The 20,740-nt window shown below is 38.1% G+C and overlaps 1 protein-coding gene across 2 annotated transcripts in view; it reads left to right on the top strand.

Annotated features, from left to right (window-relative positions):
- CPQ (carboxypeptidase Q) overlaps window positions 1-20,740 on the top strand; it is a 925,692-nt gene that overhangs the window by 733,542 nt on the left and 171,410 nt on the right. For both annotated transcript variants that reach the window (XM_057497874.1, XM_036875582.2), the window contains exon 5: window positions 10,611-10,722. In XM_057497874.1, the coding sequence (XP_057353857.1) occupies window positions 10,611-10,722 (112 nt within the window). The remainder of the gene's footprint in view (window positions 1-10,610; window positions 10,723-20,740) is intronic.

Below are 20,740 nucleotides of genomic sequence, written 5' to 3'. Positions count from 1 at the left end.
GCAGAAGAAAACAAGGGAAGATTGATTATTTCTTTGACATATCTTCTTGTAGAGTAACTTCAGCATGTATAGATTTTAAGCTACTACTTAAATTAAGCACACACATTAACATAATAGGAGTATAGTTACATAACCCAAGCATACCTGTAATTACCAGCCATTTCCAGTGAAACCAAGAAAACCAGTTAGGCACCCTAGGCATTTGTGAAAACTTATCAATGATATGATGGTTATTATCTAACTGAATTTGAATAGTTTGAGAAAAATCAGACAAATTAAAACAACCCATTCCTGGGCACTGTTCACATCCCATATGTTCTTTTAACAGTAAATAGTCTGTAGTTGTAAGACTTTGGAGCGCTACAATTTGCACTTCTCCAAATTCTTGGTTGAGTTCCAACAGTATAGATCCAGTCAAATTTGTTGTTTTACTGTATGCACAGGCCAGCTTAGATATCTCCTTCCTCATTCCCATGGCAAGTCCAGGAACTGGTGGGATGAGTGCATCTACAGCTGTAGCAGTGCGTGGATCTTTGTTGGGGTTTTTTGATGATCATCTTCTGGCATGAGTCTTCCCGAGAGTGCTGATGTTGGAAGTTCTCTTTCATATCGTATCTTAGTTCATTTTCGGGGTAGCCAAATTAGGCTTTGATCCTCTGTATAAACACAAACAGACCCTTTGCCTACACTTTTATATGTCCTTTATGTCATTGTGTAGAACTCATTAGAGGTCACCACATAGGAACTGCATTTTTTTTTTAATCATTAATCTACACTTACATGACGAATACTTTGTTTACTAGGCTCTCCCCTATACCAGGTCCCCCCTATATACTCCTTTACAGTCACTGTCCATCAGCGTAGCAACCTGTTGTAGAATCACTACTTGTCTTCTCTGTGTTGTACAGCCCTCCCCTTTCTCCCACCCCGCTATGGATGCTAATCTTAATACCCCCCTACTTCTCCCCCCCTTATCCCTCCCTACCCACCCATCCTCCCCAGTCCCTTTCCCTTTGGTACCTGTTAGTCCATTCTTGAGTTCTGTGATTCTGCTGCTGTTTTGTTCCTTCCGTTTTTCCTTTGTTCTTATATTCCACAGATGAGTGAAATCATTTGGTATTTCTCTTTCTCTGCTTGGCTTGTTTCACTGAGCAAAATACCCTCCAGCTCCATCCATGTTGCTGCAAATGGTTGGATTTGCCCTTTTCTTATGGCTGAGTAGTATTCCATTGTGTATATGTACCACATCTTCTTTATCCATTCATCTATCGATGGACATTTAGGTTGCTTCCAATTCTTGGCTATTGTAAATAGTGCTGCGATAAACATAGGGGTGCACTGATCTTTCTCATACTTGATTGCTGCATTCTTAGGGTAAATTCCTAGGAGTGCAATTCCTGGGTCAAATGGTAAGTCTGTTTTGAGCATTTTGATGTACCTCCATACTGCTTTCCACAATGGTTGAACAAGTTTACATTCCCACCAGCAGTGTAGGAGGGTTCCCCTTTCTCCACAGCCTCGCCAACATTTGTTGTTGTTTGTCTTTTGGATGACAGCCATCCTTACTGGTGTGAGGTGATACCTCATTGTAGTTTTAATTTGCATTTCTCTGATAATTAGCGATGTGGAGCATCTTTTCATGTGTCTGTTGGCCATCTGTATTTCTTTTTTGGAGAACCGTCTGTTCAGTTCCTTTGCCCATTTTTTAATTGGGTTATTTGTTTTTTGTTTGTTGAGGCGTGTGAGCTCTTTATATATTCTGGACGTCAAGCCTTTATCGGATGTGTCATTTTCAAAGATATTCTCCCATACTGTAGGGTTCCTTTTTGTTCTATTGATGGTGTCTTTTGCTGTACAGAAGCTTTCCAGCTTAATATAGTCCCACTTGTTCATTTTTGCTGTTGTTTTCCTTGCCCGGGGAGATATGTTCAAGAAGAGGTCACTCATGTTTATGTCTAAGAGGTTTGTGCCTATGTTTTCTTCCAAGAGTTTAATGGTTTCATGACTTACATTCAGGTCCTTGATCCATTTTGAGTTTACTTTTGTATATGGGGTTAGACGATGGTCCAGTTTCATTCTCCTACATGTAGCTGTCCTGTTTTGCCAGCACCATCTGTTGAAGAGACTGTCATTTCGCCATTGTATGTCCATGGCTCCTTTATCAAATATTAATTGACCATATATGTCTGAGTTAATGTCTGGATTGTCTAGTCTGTTCCATTGGTCTGTGGCTCTGTTCTTGTGCCAGTACCAAATTGTCTTGATTACTATGGCTTTATAATAGAGCTTGAAGTTGGGGAGTGAGATCCCCCCTACTTTATTCTTCTTTCTCAGGATTGCTTTGGCTATTCGGGGTCTTTGGTGGTTCCATATGAATTTTTGAATTATTTGTTCCAGTTCATTGAAGAATGTTGCTGGTAGTTTCATAGGGATTGCATCAAATCTGTATATTGCTTTGGGCAGGATGGCCATTTTGATGATATTAATTCTTCCTGGCCATGAGCATGGGATGCGTTTCCATCTGTTAGTGTCCCCTTTAATTTCTTTCAAGAGTGACTTGTAGTTTTCAGAATATAAGTCTTTCACTTCTTTGGTTAGGTTTATTCCTAGGTATTTTATTATTTTTGATGCAATTGTGAATGGAGTTGTTTTCCTGATTTCTCTTTCTGTTGGTTCATTGTTGGTATATAGGAAAGCCACAGATTTCTGTGTGTTGATTTTGTATCCTGCAACTTTGCTGTATTCCGATATCAGTTCTAGTAGTTCTGGGGTGGAGTCTTTAGGGTTTTTTATGTACAGTATCATGTCATCTGCAAATAGTGACAGTTTGACTTCTTCTTTGCCAATCTGGATTCCTTGTATTTTTTTGTTTTGTCTGATTGCCGTGGCTAGGACCTCCAGTACTATGTTAAATAACAGTGGGGAGAGTGGGCATCCCTGTCTAGTTCCCGATCTCAGCGGAAATGCTTTCAGCTTCTCGCTATTCAATATAATGTTGGCTGTGGGTTTTTCCTAGATGGCCTTTATTATGTTGAGGTACTTGCCCTCTATTCCCATTTTGCTGAGAGTTTTTATCATGAATGGATGTTGCACTTTGTCAAATGCTTTTTCAGCATCTATGGAGATGATCATGTGGTTTTTGTCTTTCTTTTTGTTGATGTGGTGGATGATGTTGATGGACTTTCGAATGTTGTGCCATCCTTGCATCCCTGGGATGAATCCCACTTGGTCATGATGTACGATGGTTTTGATGTATTTTTGAATTCGGTTTGCTAAAATTTTGTTGAGTATTTTTGCGTCTACGTTCATCAGGGATATTGGTCTGTAGTTTTCTTTTTTGGTGGTGTCTTTGCCTGGTTTTGGTATTAGGGTGATGTTAGCTTCATAGAATGAGTTTGGGAGTATCCCCTCCTCTTCTATTTCTTGGAAAACTCTAAGGAGAATGGGTATTATGTCTTCCCTGTATGTCTGATAAAATTCCGAGGTAAATCCATCTGGCCCGGGGGTTTTGTTCTTTGGTAGTTTTTTGATTACCGCTTCAATTTCGTTGCTGGTAATTGGTCTGTTTAGATTTTCTGTTTCTTTTTGGGTCAGTCTTGGAAGGTTGTATTTTTTCTAGGAAGTTGTCCATTTCTCCTAGGTTTCCCAGCTTGTTAGCATATAGGTTTTCATAGTAGTCTCTAATAATTCTTTGTATTTCTGCGGGATCTGTTGTGATTTTTCCTTTCTCATTTCTGATACTGTTGATTTGTGATTGACTCTCTTTTCCTCTTAATAAGTCTGGCTAGAGGCTTATCTATTTTGTTTATTTTCTCGAAGAACCAGCTCTTGTTTTCATTGATTTTTGCTATTGTTTTATTCTTCTCAATTTTATTCATTTCTTCTCTGATCTTTATTATGTCCCTCCTTCTGCTGACCTTAGGCCTCATTTGTTCTTCTTTTTCCAATTTTGATAGTTGTGACATTAGACCGTTCATTGGGATTGCTCTTCCTTTTTTAAATATGCTTGGAGTGCTATGTACTTTCCTCTTAAGACTGCTTTTGCTGCGTCCCACAGAAGTTGGGGCTTAGTGTTGTTGTTGTCATTTGTTTCCATATATTGCTGGATCTCCATTTTGATTTGGTCATTGATCCATTGATTATTTAGGAGCGTGTTGTTTAGCCTCCATGTGTTTGTGAGCCTTTTTGCTTTCTTTGAACAGTTTATTTCTAGTTTAATGCCTTTGTGGTCTGAAAAGTTGGTTGGTAGGATTTCAATCTTTTGGAATTTTCTGAGGCTCTTTTTGTGTCCTAGTATGTGGTCTATTCTGGAGAATGTTCCATGTGCACTTGAGAAGAACGTGTATCCTGTTGCTTTTGGATGTAGAGTTCTGTAGATGTCTATTAGGTCCATCTGTTCTAGTGTGTTGTTCAGTGCCTCTGTGTCCTTACTTATTTTGTGTCTGGTGGATCTGTCCTTTGGAGTGAGTGGTGTGTTGAAGTCTCCTAGAATGAATGCATTGCATTCTATTTCCTCCTTTAGTTCTGTTAATATTTGTTTCAGGTATGTTGGTGCTCCTGTATTGGGTGCATATATATTTATAATGGTTATATCCTCTTGATGGACTGAGCCCTTTATCATTATGTAATGTCCTTCTTTGTCTTTTGTTACTTTCTTTATTTTGAAGTCTGTTTTGTCTGATACCAGAATTGCAACACCTGCTTTCTTCTCTCTGTTGTTTGCTTGAAATATCTTTTTCCATCCCTTGACTTTAAGTCTGTGCGCGTCTTTGGGTTTGAGGTGAGTCTCTTGTAAGCAGCATATGGATGGATCTTGCTTTTTTATCCATTCTATTACTCTGTGTCTTTTGATTGGTGCATTCAGTCCATTTACATTTAGGGTGATTATTGAAAGGTATGAATTTATTGCCATTGCAGGCTTTAAGTTTGTGGTTACCAAAGGTTTAGGGTTAGCTTCTTTACTGTCTTACTGTCTAACTTAACTCGCTTGTTGAGCTATTATAAACACAATCTGATGATTCTTTATTTATCTCCCTTCTTATTCCTCCTCCTCCCTTCTTCATATGTTGGGTGTTTTGTTGTGTGCTCTTTTTAGGAGTGCTCCCATCTAGAGCAGTCCCTGTAGGATGCCCTGTAGAGGTGGTTTGTGGGAGGCAAATTCCCTCAACTTTTGCTTGTCTGGGAATTGTTTAATCCCTCCTTCATATTTAAATGATATTCGTGCTGGATACAGTAGTCTTGGTTCGAGGCCCTTCTGTTTCATTGCATTAAGTATATCATGCCATTCTCTTCTGGCCTGTAGGGTTTCTGTTGAGAAGTCTGATGATAGCCTGATGGGTTTTCCTTTGTAGGTAACCTTTATTTTCTCTCTGGCTGCTTGTAATACTTTGTCCTTGTCTTTGATCTTTGCCATTTTAATTATTATGTGTCTTGGTGTTGCCCTCCTTGGATCCCTTGTCATGGGAGTTCTGTGTACCTCTGTGGTCTGAGAGGCCATTTCTTCCCCTAGTTTGGGGAAATTTTCAGCAATTATTTCTTCAAAGACATTTTCTATCCCCTTTTCTCTCTCTACTTCTTCTGGAATACCTATGATTCTTATATTATTCCTTTTAGATTGATCACTCAGCTCTCTTAAAATTCTTTCATTCCTGGAGATCCTTTTATCTCTCTCTGCATCAGCTTCTCTGCGTTCCTGTTCTCTGTTTTCTAGTCCATTAATGGTCTCTTGCATCTCGTCCATTCTGTTTTGAAGTCCTTCCAGAGCTTGTTTTATTTCTGAATTCTCCTTCCTTAGTTCTTGCATATTTCTCTGCAAGTCCATCAGCATGGTTATGACTTTTGTTTTGAATTCTTTTTCAGGTAGACTTTCTAAATCTATCTCCCCAGATTCCTTCTCAGGGGAAGATGTAGCAGATGCTGAAGCTGTCTGGGTTAGTCTTGTCTGGATCATATTTTTTTGCCTTTTCATGTTGACAGGTGTTATTGACTGTCAGCTGGGAGGGCCAAAATTTTCACTTGCTACTGGCCTTTCTTTACTGGGGCAACTGCGACCCCTAGTGGCTTGTGTTGGGTAATTGCGTGTAGAGTGGGTCTTTGTGTCTTGCCCGGCCGGAAGGGAGAAATTTCCCTTTCTGTGGGCGGAATTTGTCTCAGGCTGCTTCTCTGCTTTCGCAGCGCCCGGTGGGGTAATGGATGGGGGGGCTGCTTGACCGTTTGCCTCCGTGAGGGGTCTCAGAGCTGTTGCCCAGGGGGTTAGTGCACCCGGTTTTCCCTGTAATTTCCAGCTGCTGTACTGTGACCTGGGTTGTTTCCGTCAAGCTGTTAAGTCCCTGTCCCTTTAAGACTTTCAAAAAGCCCCCGCTTTTCTTTGTCTCAGGGGCATCAGCTTCAGCACCCGCTCAGAGGTCTTACTCCCTGTTCCCCCAGTATCCAGGGCCCCCTGGGCATGTACTGTGTCTGCGCTCTGGCCCGGATGGCTGGGGCTGGGTGTTCAGCAGTCCTGGGCTCTGTCTCCCTCCCGCTCTGCCTGCTCTTCTCCCGCCGGGAGCTGGGGGGAGGGCGCTCGGGTCCCTCCTGGCCGGGGCTTGTATCTTACCCCTTTCACCAGTCGCTGGGTTCTCGCTGGTGTAGCTGCAGTCTGGCCACTGTCCTGCGTCTTCTGGTCTCTCTTTTAGGGCTAGTTGTGTTTGTTGTATTTTCAAAAGTATATATGTTTTTGGGAGGAGATTCCCACTGTCCTACTCACGCCGCCATGTTGGCTCCGCCTCCTTTTATAGCATTTAAAACTATCATTATTGCCCATCTCCCTCACCAGAATGTGAATTCCTTAAGGCAGAATATTTGTGTTATTCATTTCTATATCTCTAGCACATAGTAGGAACTCAATAAAAATTGCTGAATAAATGCATGGATGAATGACAAAGATCATAAGATTTTCTCCAGTATCTTGCATTTGACTCTTTTCATAAGAATGTACTTCCTCTGAGGCTGTTTTTTCTCCCCTGTTCTGCCGCATTTTTCATATGTTCCATTTTGATTACATGTTCATCTTTTAATCAGCCTAATCTCTGTGCACTCAGTGTCTCCATATGCACCAATAACAAAGCAATGAATGCCTTGTCCTGGGGGCGGCTCTCTGTCTACCCTTGACTCAGCTTATGACTGCCCTCAGGCCTGCAGCTGTCCAGCAGTGTCTGTGTGCCCCAACCACACTAGCCCTTCATGCTGGCAGGCTTTCCTCCAGTGCTTTCCTGCCTTACTGCAGTAGGTTCTTCTCTTCAGCCCAAGGCCAGACTCTTTGGTGTTCAGGGCTAATGCGTGCCTCACAATGACAAACCACATTTCAGATGAACCACTCCACTTTCCGCCTTCCCAACTGTCCTGTTGAGGCCATCATTGTTGTGGCTGTCATTTAATGATTTTTTTTACCCTTTCTTGCCTTTGGAAGAGTTGCCAGTGAAAAGGAAGTTTAGGGGTGGAAGGGGGTTTGGTTGGTGCTCTGCCAGCCTTGGGGAGCAGCACAAAAGGGGGTTGGTGCCCCCGCCTCTGCAGGTTCTAGGCCATGTTGCTTGTCTCGGGTTTTCATATCTTGCAACAGAGGTGGTGAAGGGACGGTGCATTTCCCTGTCTTTTATCAGGTGATCCTTTTTCATGAAACTGGAGTTTACTCTGTCTCTGGGTAGTTTGTTTTCATTTTGTTTGCTTAAATCAGATCTAAATATATTACAACTAATGTTCATTTCCGTCTGACCCTGACATAGGCATGGGGAGTCTGTGGGGCTGCACTGGGGCGTGCTGGCCAGAGAGCATGTTGGATGACACTCTGTGTGCTACTCCTTTCTGAATCTATGTAGAAGCTCTTATGATTAGGAAAATTCAAGTTCATTAAAAATACTACTGTATTAGAAGTAGCTTTTGTCATTGTCTAGTTTTTAATTTTATTAATATTAAAATTATAACCTATCTAATAGTAGCCCCCAATATATTTTCTTATTTAAAAAATTAAAACAAGCTCTCATAACATAACTGGTTTGTAATCATTCTTCCATAGCACTTTGCCAAAGACCTTTTATCCTGTGGGGTATCATTTAGTTTCCTATCATTCAAAACAATTTCCCCATCTTTTAACTATTAATTTAAATAATAATTTTGGATTGGTAAATGGAGGCATTTCACAAGTACAATTGTAAAGCAACCTCAATTATTCCAAAGGAAGTCTGAAGTACAAGATAATATCTGCCTAGATTTAGTTACCCTTATGTGTTATCTGAGAAAAAGTTCATTAGAACACATTTTGACACTTTTAGTTCACTGGAACTTTAACTTCATTGGGAAAATGGTTCTGAGCATGGTGAGAAGTTGACTAATTGGTTTGTTCATCCCACATGGGATTTACACCAGTTTCTGAATCACAATTTCCTGCTATTGCAACATGTTTTTTCTTTCCTTAGAAACAATCCATTTGGGTTTGTTACATGGCCATTTGTTAGTCTGGAGCATTGTACTTGTTTGTGACTACAGTGAAGTCATAGTACACTGGGTCTGTGTATACAGAGTCAGTGTGATATCTAACAGCTGCTGGGGGAAGCAGTCTGTACAAGGGGTCACTCTAATAATATATTATATTCAAACCAAAAATCTGCCTTTCCTAAAGTCATGGGGTATTTTAATTTTAATCACCAAGAAGATTGGTTAAACTTTGGTTTGCTTACTATTTATATGCTATATATAGACATCAATCTGTTAAACTTTTTTTTTAACTTTTTATTGAATCATAGTATTACAGAGAAAGTACAAAATTCTAAGTGTATAACAAGATGAACTTTTTTATACAAACTGAACACACCTATATAAGTGGTACCCAGATCAGGAAAGAGAACATGACCAAGCAGCCTGGAATCTTTCCTTGTGCCCCCCTTCATGATGCGAACCCTCCTCACCATGGGTATCCATGCTACTAATTTGCTTGTTTTTATATTTTATGTAAATAGAATTACACACAATGTATCATTTTGTGTATGGTTTCTTTCATTCTTCCTATGTTTATGAGATTCACCTACATTTATCATGTATTGTGTTTATTTTTATTGCTGTGCTGTGTTCCCTTTATCAATGCAATACAACACAGTCATTCAGCTTTTAACAAGCATTTAAGAATTTTCTTTTGAGGAGGGTGGTGCAGCAATTATGAATACTCTGTGAATAATTTAGTACATATCTTTTGGTGAAAATATACATACACATATACATTCCTGTTGGATATATAGCTAGGAGTGGAATTGCTGGATCATAGTGTGTGTGTATGTTCAGATTTAGTAGATGAGTCAGTTTTCCAGAGAAGTTGTAAGTATTCATGCTAACACAATGTTGAAGAGTTCCAGTTAGCATTTTCTGTCTTTCGTTTTAGCCATTCCAGTGGATATGTACTGAATGTGGTTTAATTTATATTTCTTTGATGATAATGAACTTGAGCACCTATATATATTATCAGTGATTTGTATATCTATTTTTGTGAATTATCTGTTCAAGTCTTTTGACCATTTTTCTATCAATTGACTCTTTTTTGTTACTGTATCATAGGAATTATTTATATGATCTGGATATGAGTCATTGTTGCATTTATGTATTTAACATATTTTTTCATCCTCTGTGGATTGCCTTCTCATTTTTGTAATGGAGTCTTTTGATGAATAAATTTTTGTAATTTTTAAATGTCCAATATATTATATTTTCTTTTATAGTTTGCACTTTTTGTGTCCAGTTTGACAGATCTTTGCCTATTCCAAGTTGACAAAGCTGTTAGATGCTTTTCTCTAATCTTTATTTAGATTTGTAATTCATCTGGCTTGACATCCATTTATATATTGTATGATATAAAAATTAAGATATATTTTTCCATATGGATATCCTATTAAACCAGCATCATTTTACTTGGCTTTTTGCTTGTTTAAAATGTATCCATAAAATTTATTTCCACTGAAATATTTTTTATATTTTCTTGGAGATAATTAATAATGATTCTTGAAAAACCTTACACCAATGGTGATTTAAAATTATCATCTACACACTTATCTAACACTATGTAAACTGAATTCTTTCTTAACAGTTCTTTTGTTTAATTAGACTCAAGTTTGTGACTCCAGCATATTTATTCACTATCAGAGTGATTTATAACACACAAAGCATAAACATTCTTTAAAAAATAAATTATTGTTCTTACTTTGTCAGTTGAATTCAACACATTTTTATTATGTGTCTGCTAGAATTTGAGACAGTTGAGAATATGGTTGAAGTTTTGAACTCCATTTTTATGTCATTTAGGTCAAACATCTGTCTATGACTATTTTTTATTTAGTATCCAAAATTATATTCATAAAGAGAAGTGCAAGGTGAGAACTTTTATTTCTATGAAGTTGACCTTACACTCCTTATGTATTATCTCTCTCTATATATGAAGTTTTCCACTAGTAATGACACAGATCTTTTAAGACATGAAAATAGAAAAGAAAATTAAAAAGTTTCATTTCTTTATTTGTAATGCCTATGAATGTTTCCTCTTTGATGTCATTTCTGCTTATTTTATTTTTTTCTCTTTTGATTATTTGTTTGAGGTTGTACTGGTCAGCGGCCATCTGGACAGCTGGGATGTTGGGCAGGGTGCCATGGATGATGGTGGTGGAGCCTTCATCTCATGGGAAGCACTCTCACTCATCAAAGATCTTGGTAAATATTTAGAAAGTTGTTACCCAATGTGCCAGGGTCTTAGTAATAACATATTTAACTCAACACACAAAATACGCAACAGATTAGTTATAGTGATCCTCCTAAGGTCTATATGTTTTTTGTCAGTTGATTTCTAGAAAAGAACTAATTTGTCCCATTAAGGAAATTTTTATTTAAGTGTATGTTAGATATCCAAAGCATCAAATATGATCAGCCACTGGGGGAAATGAATAAGCAAACTGTAGAAAATGTACATAGAGACCATGTAAGGAAAACATGACCAAGCGCAAAGAAAAATTAGCAGCTCCCCCACATCTTTTCTCATTGTTCATCTTAAAGACATTGTCAAGCTGTTAGGACAACTTTATTGCAGTTGTCTTCCCGTGATAGAAGTTGAAGAAAGCAATGTAGGACTGAAGGAATGATTTCTGTTGCTACAATAAGGAATCCAGGCTGAAAATTGTACCTTCCAGGCAAACCTAGACGTGGGGAAGATGGATAGGCCTATAAAGGAAGGGCTAATAGTGAAAGCAGTTTATTTTGATAACCCTGTTTGTAAACAAAACATACATTTCCTCTTTGTGTGCTGGTCAAAAAAGTGGATTGAAGTGAGGTTAGAAATAATGAAATAGTCTGAAGTGAGAGTTCTGTGTCTGAATCAGACCAGTGGCGGTTTTAAAATGCCTCATCAGAAGAATGTTGTACATCATAACCCTGCAGTAACCTTAGCTTCAGATGTAGTAAAGATCAGAACATTCCCTTTGGTGAAGGCTTTCCATTGCTTACTTAAATACATTTGTTTTTAAATTCATGCCTTTCCTCCGGCTTTTAATGACCCCATCTAATCCTGTATTGGCACATTAAATAATTTTCATCTTGACCACAGCTTGCTAAAATTGTCTTGCTTGGGACAAATCTTTGATGCACCATTTTGATTTATGTCTTAGTTGTGTTTTTAAAATGGAGAAATGGAAACATGATCATGCTTTTTATTTTATTCTATTTTTTTACTCCTCATTAGGCCAGTGTCCCTCAGCCTTGGTCTTGAGACATTTGGGGCTGGATACTTAATTCTTTGTTGTGCGGTCTACCCCGTGCATTGTAGGATCTCCAGCGGCATTCCTGACCTCTACCTACTAGATGCCAGTAGCACTGTCCCCATGAAGTTGTGACAACCAAAATCATCTCCACTTTGCCAAATGTTCCCTGGCAAGTCTGGGGATGGGGAGAGTGCATAAAATTGCCCCACTAAAATAAAGTAATAAAAAATCTCTTAGATACATGAATACAGGGTTGTTTTGTGAGAAAGAAAAGAAACTAATTGGAAAACTTACCTTGTATATACTTATACTTTGACCATCATTTCCTTACTGAGCACCTACTATGTAAAAGCATTTTGTGAAAGCTGGGCATACAGAGAGGTTTAAAGCCTGTCCTCTGTTCTTAAGACCCTAAGGATAGAGTTGGAGACATACACATTTACCTACACACATAGTTATCCATACAGGCATAATTTTAAGGTCTGCTTTTAGAATTGGGTAAGGTTTGAGAAGGAGAAATTGTCCAACAAAACTTAAAAGCACACATTCCTTCAGAGAAGATCTGGAAGACTGTATGTAAACATGAATTCTGTGTGTAAATTTCTCCCCTCCTCTCCCTTCACTTAAAAATATTCCCTTGCTGTCTGTTCTCACTGTCCTTAACTTCATTCCAGAATGAGTGGGTTCTAGAGATGAGACAGGCAGATATCAAACATTTTCCTCTTTCTAGAACATAGATATTTATTTTGGAAGTTAATTTTACTTCAAGGTGTTCAGCCAGCTTGATTGGAAGCAGAGCAGTAGAATAAAAAGAGAACTGGGCCCATCTGGATTGGATTTTAGGTCACTCTGTGGCACAAGCTACTTTCTTTGGCCTTGGGCAGGTCATTTAGACTCTCTGGACTTCGTTTTCTTCATCTCTATTCAACTATAGAGATGCTTCCAGAGCATTTTAACTGTTCCAGTTTGGAATAAAAAATGTTTCTTCTCTAGGCTTTGAATCCTACTTCTTTAGTACTCAGCATGGGGTCCTAAGTCACTGTTAATTGAGTTGAATTCAATTGCATGAATAAATCTCAAATACCATGGAAAGGTGAATTGAGTATTTTTTCCAGCTCTGAAAGTAAGCTGACTTCAGTTGCTCTTGATAACTAGTAATCAGTATGCTTCAATTCAAGACTAAACTCTACAGTGGATTGCTGAAAACCTATGTAAACATATGAATAAAATCCTAAAATAAAGAATATTTTTTTGAACAAGTGTTTAGAGGCAGCATGGCATACTGTTAAAAAAAAAAAGCACAACACTCTGAAGCCTTTCTGACTGGGTTTGAATCCCAGCTCTGCAACTTACTAGCTTTGTGGTCTTAAGCAAGCTACTTTTCCTTTTTGTGCCTCAGTTTTTTCATCTGTGAAATGAAAATGATAATATTTCCCTATCTCATAGGGTTGCTTTGAAAATCAAATAATCTATTCACATGTGTCTTGAATAATGCCTGATCCATCCCAAGTATTTAATAAATGTTAACATATTATTGAATAAGCATAACTCTGACAGTACCATATTCATTATGTAAGGGATGATGATAATTTTTTCTTTACACCTGATCCCTGTTAGTGATTACCTTGCCTCCAAACTTAATATGTTAGTTATACTGATGTAACTCTGGGGCCAGCTGCTATGATATCCCTAACTGACCTTTCCCTTTACTGTTTAAGCAGCCATCCCTTGCATATATTTTGAGTGATGGAAATCCAGTGACCCCTTCACTTTTTTCCACTTTCATACTAAATTTTCAGGAGGCTAAATTTCTCCTGCTCATTTCCTGCTTTGGTTGAATGCCCAATCTCCACTCTGCACCTCACTTCCTGTGATTGCACCCATTGAATGTTACTCTTTAATTTTAAAATTAAAATTAGATTATGGATTTCTATTTGTAGGTTGCCTATGTGTTTTAATATAAAGAACTGGGTCCAACATGTGACATATGAGTTCTAGATGAAAATAACTGATATGAACAAGAAATAGGACTTAGGGCTAGAAGCCAAGAAACAGGTTTGCAGTTATATTACTTTATTACATTGGTCTCTAACTCTTTAATTGGTGAAACATGAAAGTTTCGTGGCAATCTCTTTTTCCAAGAAAAGTAAGCCCCTTTTTGGCTGCTGTTCCTTAGACGGTACATCATGCAGCATGTGTGTCAAAGTCCTTCAGTGGCGCTTGTGAATTTGAAAAGTTGGTCCAATGGGGCTTTCTGATGTTTAGGAATATTGTTCTAAGATTCATCTTTCTTGTTTCTTCTCCTTTGTTCTCTTCTTTTGCCACTCTTGTAGATTTACTCTTTTGCCCAAGCCATCAGCTAAAACTATATTCAATTAATCTAACAGAGAGATATCTGTGCTTTACAAAGATAATCAGTCATTCCTAAGTAACTGTCAACAGAAAACTATTTTCTGTGAAATGCTATTGAATACTTTTTTTTGTTTGTGGTTTACTGGACTTGAAATTGTTTATCTGAGATGTCATTTCCTGGAATGTTCTGGTATCAGTGGACAAAGCTTATGGCTGAAGATGTTATGCTTCAAAACATTCATTTGTCACTTGAAAAATAAACCACCATACATCCCAAAATTTTTCCAATTTTACCATTTTCAATGAAGTTAGAATTTTGAGTTTTCAGGCCTAAACAAAGGGAAAGAAAGAATCGGCAGTACTACCTGGTTGTGGAAATGTGGGATAAAACATCTTCCTGAAGAAATTTAAATGCGAACATCCTGACCATGATTGTTATAGATCTTCAAAGTCTGTGTATTAGGAAAATATTTATATATTCCTTCATTCATTCACTCAACAAATATTTATTGTTCACTGACTGCATGTCAATGTGCCAGATGCCTTATACTAAATGAGAGTAAGGTATTGCCCTTGAAGTTCTTGCAGTGGGAAAGACATTTAATTCAAAAGTTGCAATGAAATTGTTAAGGTCTTTCACTAAAACATGTACAAATTATTCTGGGCACCTAGTGAAGGCAAGGAACAGCACAGCTTGGCTGGGTCAGGGCACCTTCACAAAGGTGATACTGAGCTTTCTTTTATGAAGATAATAGAAATTCCTGAAGTGGAAGGAGCAGAATGAAATATTCCCAGCAGAGTATAGAGCTTCCAGTCCTGCACATCATTAAAAATGAAGAGAAAATTGTTGATAGTAACAGTCTTTGGATTGTGGGGGGACAGCCAGGGTTTGTAGAATTGCAGATGTTCATTTTTAACTGATATAATTACATAACATTGGATTTTTATATAATAAGCATGTGTTACTTTGGCAATTGAGGGAAAAAAACCTCAAAAGTCAAACAAAAGAAAAGAATCTCGGTATTACCATTACCATAACCACTCTGTTAACAGAAACAATAGGGCAGAGGGGGGAAGTAGGAAAAGTCATTCAGGAGTCACCAAGCCTTCCAGGCCCCGTACACCAGACGACACAGCCAAATGCGTGCTAAGAATTTGTGCAGCTGGAGTTTTATGCAAGTGTTGCTAATGCTGTCCATTCGCTCTTAGCAGTGAGGATCCACCCAGGAACAGGCTTCCTCTTCCCAGGCTCTGGTCAAGCCTCCCTTGGAAAGAAAGTCCCAGGAAATCCAAACCAGAGCATCTGAGAAGGGAAATTAACAACTTCCAAAGAAATGGAAACGTAAGGGATAGAGCTAGTTGTAACCAGAACCCTGAAGCCAGCTTGGGACTGACATACACCTAGAAAAGTGATCCCTTTTAGTTTTAGTGTTTAGTGGTTCTTCTGGCATAGTAACAGCTGTAAAAGCTGAAGGCTTTACGAATATTCAGTAAAAACATTTACTGAATGTTACTATGCTATAGACATTGTGCCATGCACTCCTCTGCATTCATATTCTCTTTTCTTCTGGACAGTTACCCTAAGAGGTAGATACTCTTATTAGATCCATTTTACAGAAGAGGAAACTGAGGCAGAGAAAAGCTAAATACCACAACCAAGGTCACACAGCTGTTAAGTAAAACAATTAAGTCTAGGCAGCCTGACCCCAGACCCAGTACTCTCATGTACTTTATTATGTTGTTTCATTAGGATAGCTGTTTTATTAAGATAGTCTGTTTCTAGGAAATCTCGGCCTTAGATATTGAGATGTTAAATAGAAAAAAAAGGTGTCCTATGGTCCAATAAGTTTGGGAAATTCCCTCAGGGAATTTTCTCATCAAAAAACATTTGTTGGGAGAGCCTCCCATGGATAGAGTATGCTTGGGAAACACTGCTCTGGGACATTATTGACTCGGGCAGAACTGAAGAAGAATCCAAGAATACTCACTCGGGTACACCTTGTGGAGCTGAGTGCAGGTGGCCTTGGATTGGATTTCCCTTGCAGATTTTCTAGGCTATCTTTGGGATTTTTTCAGTTCAGCTGCCAGAATATTGACAATATAGAGCCATGCGATGGTCCTTTAATTAGCTGCTAGAGATCATTCTTGTATTTCTTCTTGAAGAGGCTTTGTACCCACCCAAGTGCAAACTCTACCCAAGGACTAAATTCTTATCCACACTGTCTGAGCCTATAATGAATGTAGTATTATTGGAAATGTTTGACATATGTTAAGGGCTCTTTCTGTCAGGTTTTTCTGTGGCCCCAGATGAATCAGAATTTGGCAGAATTTTTCTTTTCTAGAAGGAATTTTTATCCTAAAAACATTGCATTACTCCCATTTGGGTGTTTTTCCTCCATAGTTATTTTGTGAACATAACATGGAGGACTAATAGCTCTGGGAAAGGTATTCAATTAAGGTAACTGGTCCTCAGTACCTTTAGGGCATAATACATCTGCCTGTGGAACTGTCCAAGAAATTATCTTGTTCTAAGTCTTTGAAAAAAAATTTTCCCCAACATTAAATTTTCATTAATTTGTATTTTAATGTAGAGCATTATTTGCACTTATTTTTTTGGAACAAATTTTGATCTTGACTTTTTATAGTTGTATTTAGTGAGACAAAAACCTAGAACAATAGAATAATTCAAAACTTTCAGAATTTGCTTACTCTTTTTCTCTTTTTTTGTGACTTTTAAAAGGTTTATGGTCATGGAGCATTTGTGACTCTTTCTCATAGTATTTTGAGAATTATCTTCTCATTTTTTATTCAGACATATTTCTTCTAATGGCAAGTATGTAGTGCCTGGCTTTACCATAAAACCTGTAACAGATACATATTTTTTCAGCTGGAAATTGTAGATAACTTTTCCTAAGGTTTGAACACATGTATAAGTTTCGCTAAAACACTTAGCATCTTTATATCTCATCCAGCTACTGTAGACATTGCCACTGGCATGTGTAAAAAGACAAACTGTGTGTAGATTGATCTTCCAAATATGTCCATGAGATAAAGTAAAATTTGTTAGAATGAATCCCTTAGGATTTGTTCTACCTTTTAGTTTGGATCTGGTAAGGGAAATTTTGTAGTTATGTTAGAGCCTTAGACTGCATGAATATCACTGCTTTTATTTCATTGTTTAATTAGAATATATAATTTCTATGTAAAAGTAGACAAAACCCCAGCCCGGTGGCATAGAACATTGTGATAAGCTTCTTGTCTGACAGGGTCTGTGTGGGCAGCAGATGAATGCTGTGAGAGGAGGAGACTCATGGGGCCCCTTTCGCCCTGGTGTGCCTAGTTTCCCCCCCACACCTGCTTTGGTTTGGCCTGTATGCAGTGTTGGTAAAGGAAATGGAAGCTTAAGAATTGGTATTATTTATCCTGAAGAGGAAGGACTATGGAAACACTTAATAATGGTATCCTTAGTGCCCCAGTGGATTTCCTCCCACCCAAGAATGGGATTCATGTAAGTCCAGGGTGGGGCTGTCTGGAAAACATGGGCACCTCATCAAAACAGTATCATCACGGTATTATGCAACTTGGCTCACGAGGAGGGCTCTCATTTCAATAATAAATATTGAATACCCACTTCGTGCCAGGCAAAGTGGATAGGACACAAGTCCTTCCAGCAGGGAGCTCACAGTCAGGCAGCAGTGGCTTCACAAGGATGGAGATACTGGAGCTAAGCTTCGTATGGGTGGGAGTAGGAGAAGAAAGAATAAAATAATAGCTCATAAAAGCATATAGGTTGAAGAGTGGATGATGGTTTTGTAAATCTAGAGCAATAGCTGAATGAGGAGTGTTGGGAAATGAGTCAAGTGAAAGGTGAGGGTCAGTTTATAAAAGGCACTAGATGCGAAGCTGAAGTTCAGAGTTGGTGCTATGGGCTGGGGGAGCCACTGACAATTTTAAACATGAGTTTGATGTGATAGGACTTCTTTCTAAAATGAATGTATCAGGCAAGTTTTCCTTTTAACCTATAAATAAGTGTGATGGAAGAATAGAGACACAGGTAGACGGAGTAGGGTGGTCCCAGCTGTATGGAGACTTGGAGTTAATCAGCAAATTTTATTTGCTGTGTAGCTGACAAACCAGCTTCTACCTCTTTATGCTAAATATGCCAAAGAGGAAGTGATGGGGTTTCCAGGGATGTGTGTTCTTGGCCTGCATACTTCTTTGCATCATGCTAATGCCTAATGCTACATTTTGCAAAAGCTGTAGTTCACCCAGGTTGGAATTAATTCTGTTCCAGTAAATTTGCCTAAAAACAGAGGTCTGCAAACAAAGAAACAAGAAAATATACTATGAACATCTGATTGGACCTTAGGGTTACCAGATTTTTAAAAAATGGTCATAGGAGATGAAGGTTTAGTTTAGTTCATTCTTATGCTCCTCCAACATTGTGAACATCCTCAAAATCAAGCTCTAGGAATGGAGAATTTTACTGCATGTGTGACATAAATGACAGGCTAAATAAAGTATTGAAAGAAGCTGACAGTTACAAGCTTACTTATTTGTAATCCTGCTAATGCCCTCCTTATACGGGGTGATCATTGTTGATGAGCTGATGCTCAGCCCATGTTTTTTCTGGACACCAGCATCTACAGACTGTACCATATGACCCAGATCTCATACTTATTTATTTATTTATTTGAAATGGACAAATTTCTTTAAAGTCACAGCTTGCTTTGCAAAACTGATACAAGAAATATAAAATCTAAATCACCTATATCTATTAAAGTTGTTGAATTCATAATTTAAAATCTTTTCACAAAAAAACCCTCCTGACCCAGATGGTGTCACTGGTGAATTCTATCACATATTTTTTTTTTTTGTAGATAATTATTTTTTATTGAAGGGTAGTTGACACACAGTATTACATTACATTAGTTTCAGGTGTACAACACAGTGATTCAACATTTATATACATTATAATTCTAGGTACCAGCTATCACCATACCAAGTTGTTACAATATTTTGACTATATTCCTTATGCTATACATTACATCCCGGTTAATTATTTATTTTACAATTGGAAGTGTTCACTTTTTTTTTTCTTTTTTTTGTTGTGAGGGCATCTCTCATATTTATTGATCAAATGGTTGTTAACACAATAAAATTCTGTATAGGGGAGTCAATGCTCAATGCACAATCATTAATCCACCCCAAGCCTAATTTTCATCAGTCTCCAATCTTCTGAAGCATAACGAACAAGTTCTTACATGGAGAACAAATTCTTACATTGTGAATAAGTTACATGGTGAACAGTACAAGGGCAGTCATCACAGAAACTTTTGGTTTTGTTCATGCATTATGAACTATAAACAGTCAGTTCAAATATGAATACACATTTGATTTTTATACTTGATTTATATGTGGATACACATTTCTCTATTATTATTATTTTTAATAAAATGCTGAAGTGGTAGGTAGATACAAGATAAAGGTAGAAAAGATAGTTTAGTGTTGTAAGAGAACAAATGTAGATGATCAGGTGTGTGCCTATAGACTATGTGTTAATCCAAGCTAGGCATGGGCAATAAAACATCCATGTACGCAGAAGATTTCTCTCAGAACAGGGGGGTGGGTTCTAAGCCTTACCTCTCTTGATCCCCAATTTCTCACCTGATGGCCCCCCCTGGGACTGTGCCTGTCTTAGATTGTTCCTCCCTTGAGGAATCTTACCCGTCTCTGGCTAACCAGTCATCTTCCGGGGCCATACAGGGAAATGTAAAGTTGGTAAGTGAGAGAGAAGCCTTATTGTTTGAAAAGGTTAGCTTTTTACTTCTTTGCAGATTTATGCCCTGTGGCTTCTATGCCCAGCATTTGTCTTGAGGTATCTTTACCACTTGGAAGAATTATGATACTCGGTAAATTCGATATGACACACGAATTCTACTTAAGGGTTATAATTAGGAAGGAAGAAGAAAAGCTATAGAAGTAGCAGGCGGAAGAAAACATGGGAAGATTGATTATTTCTTTGACATATCTTCTTGTAGAGTAACTTCAGCATGTATAGGTTTTAAATTACTAATTAAATTGCGCACACACATTAACATAATAGGAGTACAGTTACATAACCAAAGCATACCTGTAATTACCAGCCATCTCCAGTGAAACCAAGAAAACCAGTTAGGCATCTTAGGCATTTGTGAAAACTTATCTATGATATGGTGGATATTGTCCAACTGAACTTGAACAGACTGAGAGAAATCAGACAAATTAAAACAACCCATTCCTGGGGACTGTTCACATGCCATATGTTCTTTTAACAGTAAATAGTCTGTAGTTGTAAGATTTTGGAGCGCTACAACTTGCACTTCTCCTAATTCTTGGTTGAGTTCCAACAGTATAGATCCAGTCAAATTTGTTGTTTTACTGTCTGCACAGGCCAGCTTAGATATCTCCTTCCTCATTCCCATGGCAAGTCCAGGAACTGGTGGGATGAGTGCATCTACAGCTGTAGCAGTGCGTGGATCTTTGTTGGGGTTTTTTTATGATCATCTTCTGGCATGAGTCTTCCAGAGAGTGCTGATGTTGGAAGTTCTTTTTCATATCGTATCTTAGTACATTTTCAGGGTAAG

Source organism: Manis pentadactyla, chromosome 3, assembly GCF_030020395.1.
Source record: "Manis pentadactyla isolate mManPen7 chromosome 3, mManPen7.hap1, whole genome shotgun sequence".
Classification (NCBI taxonomy): domain Eukaryota; kingdom Metazoa; phylum Chordata; class Mammalia; order Pholidota; family Manidae; genus Manis; species Manis pentadactyla.
This window is presented reverse-complemented; position numbering and strand designations above follow the sequence as displayed.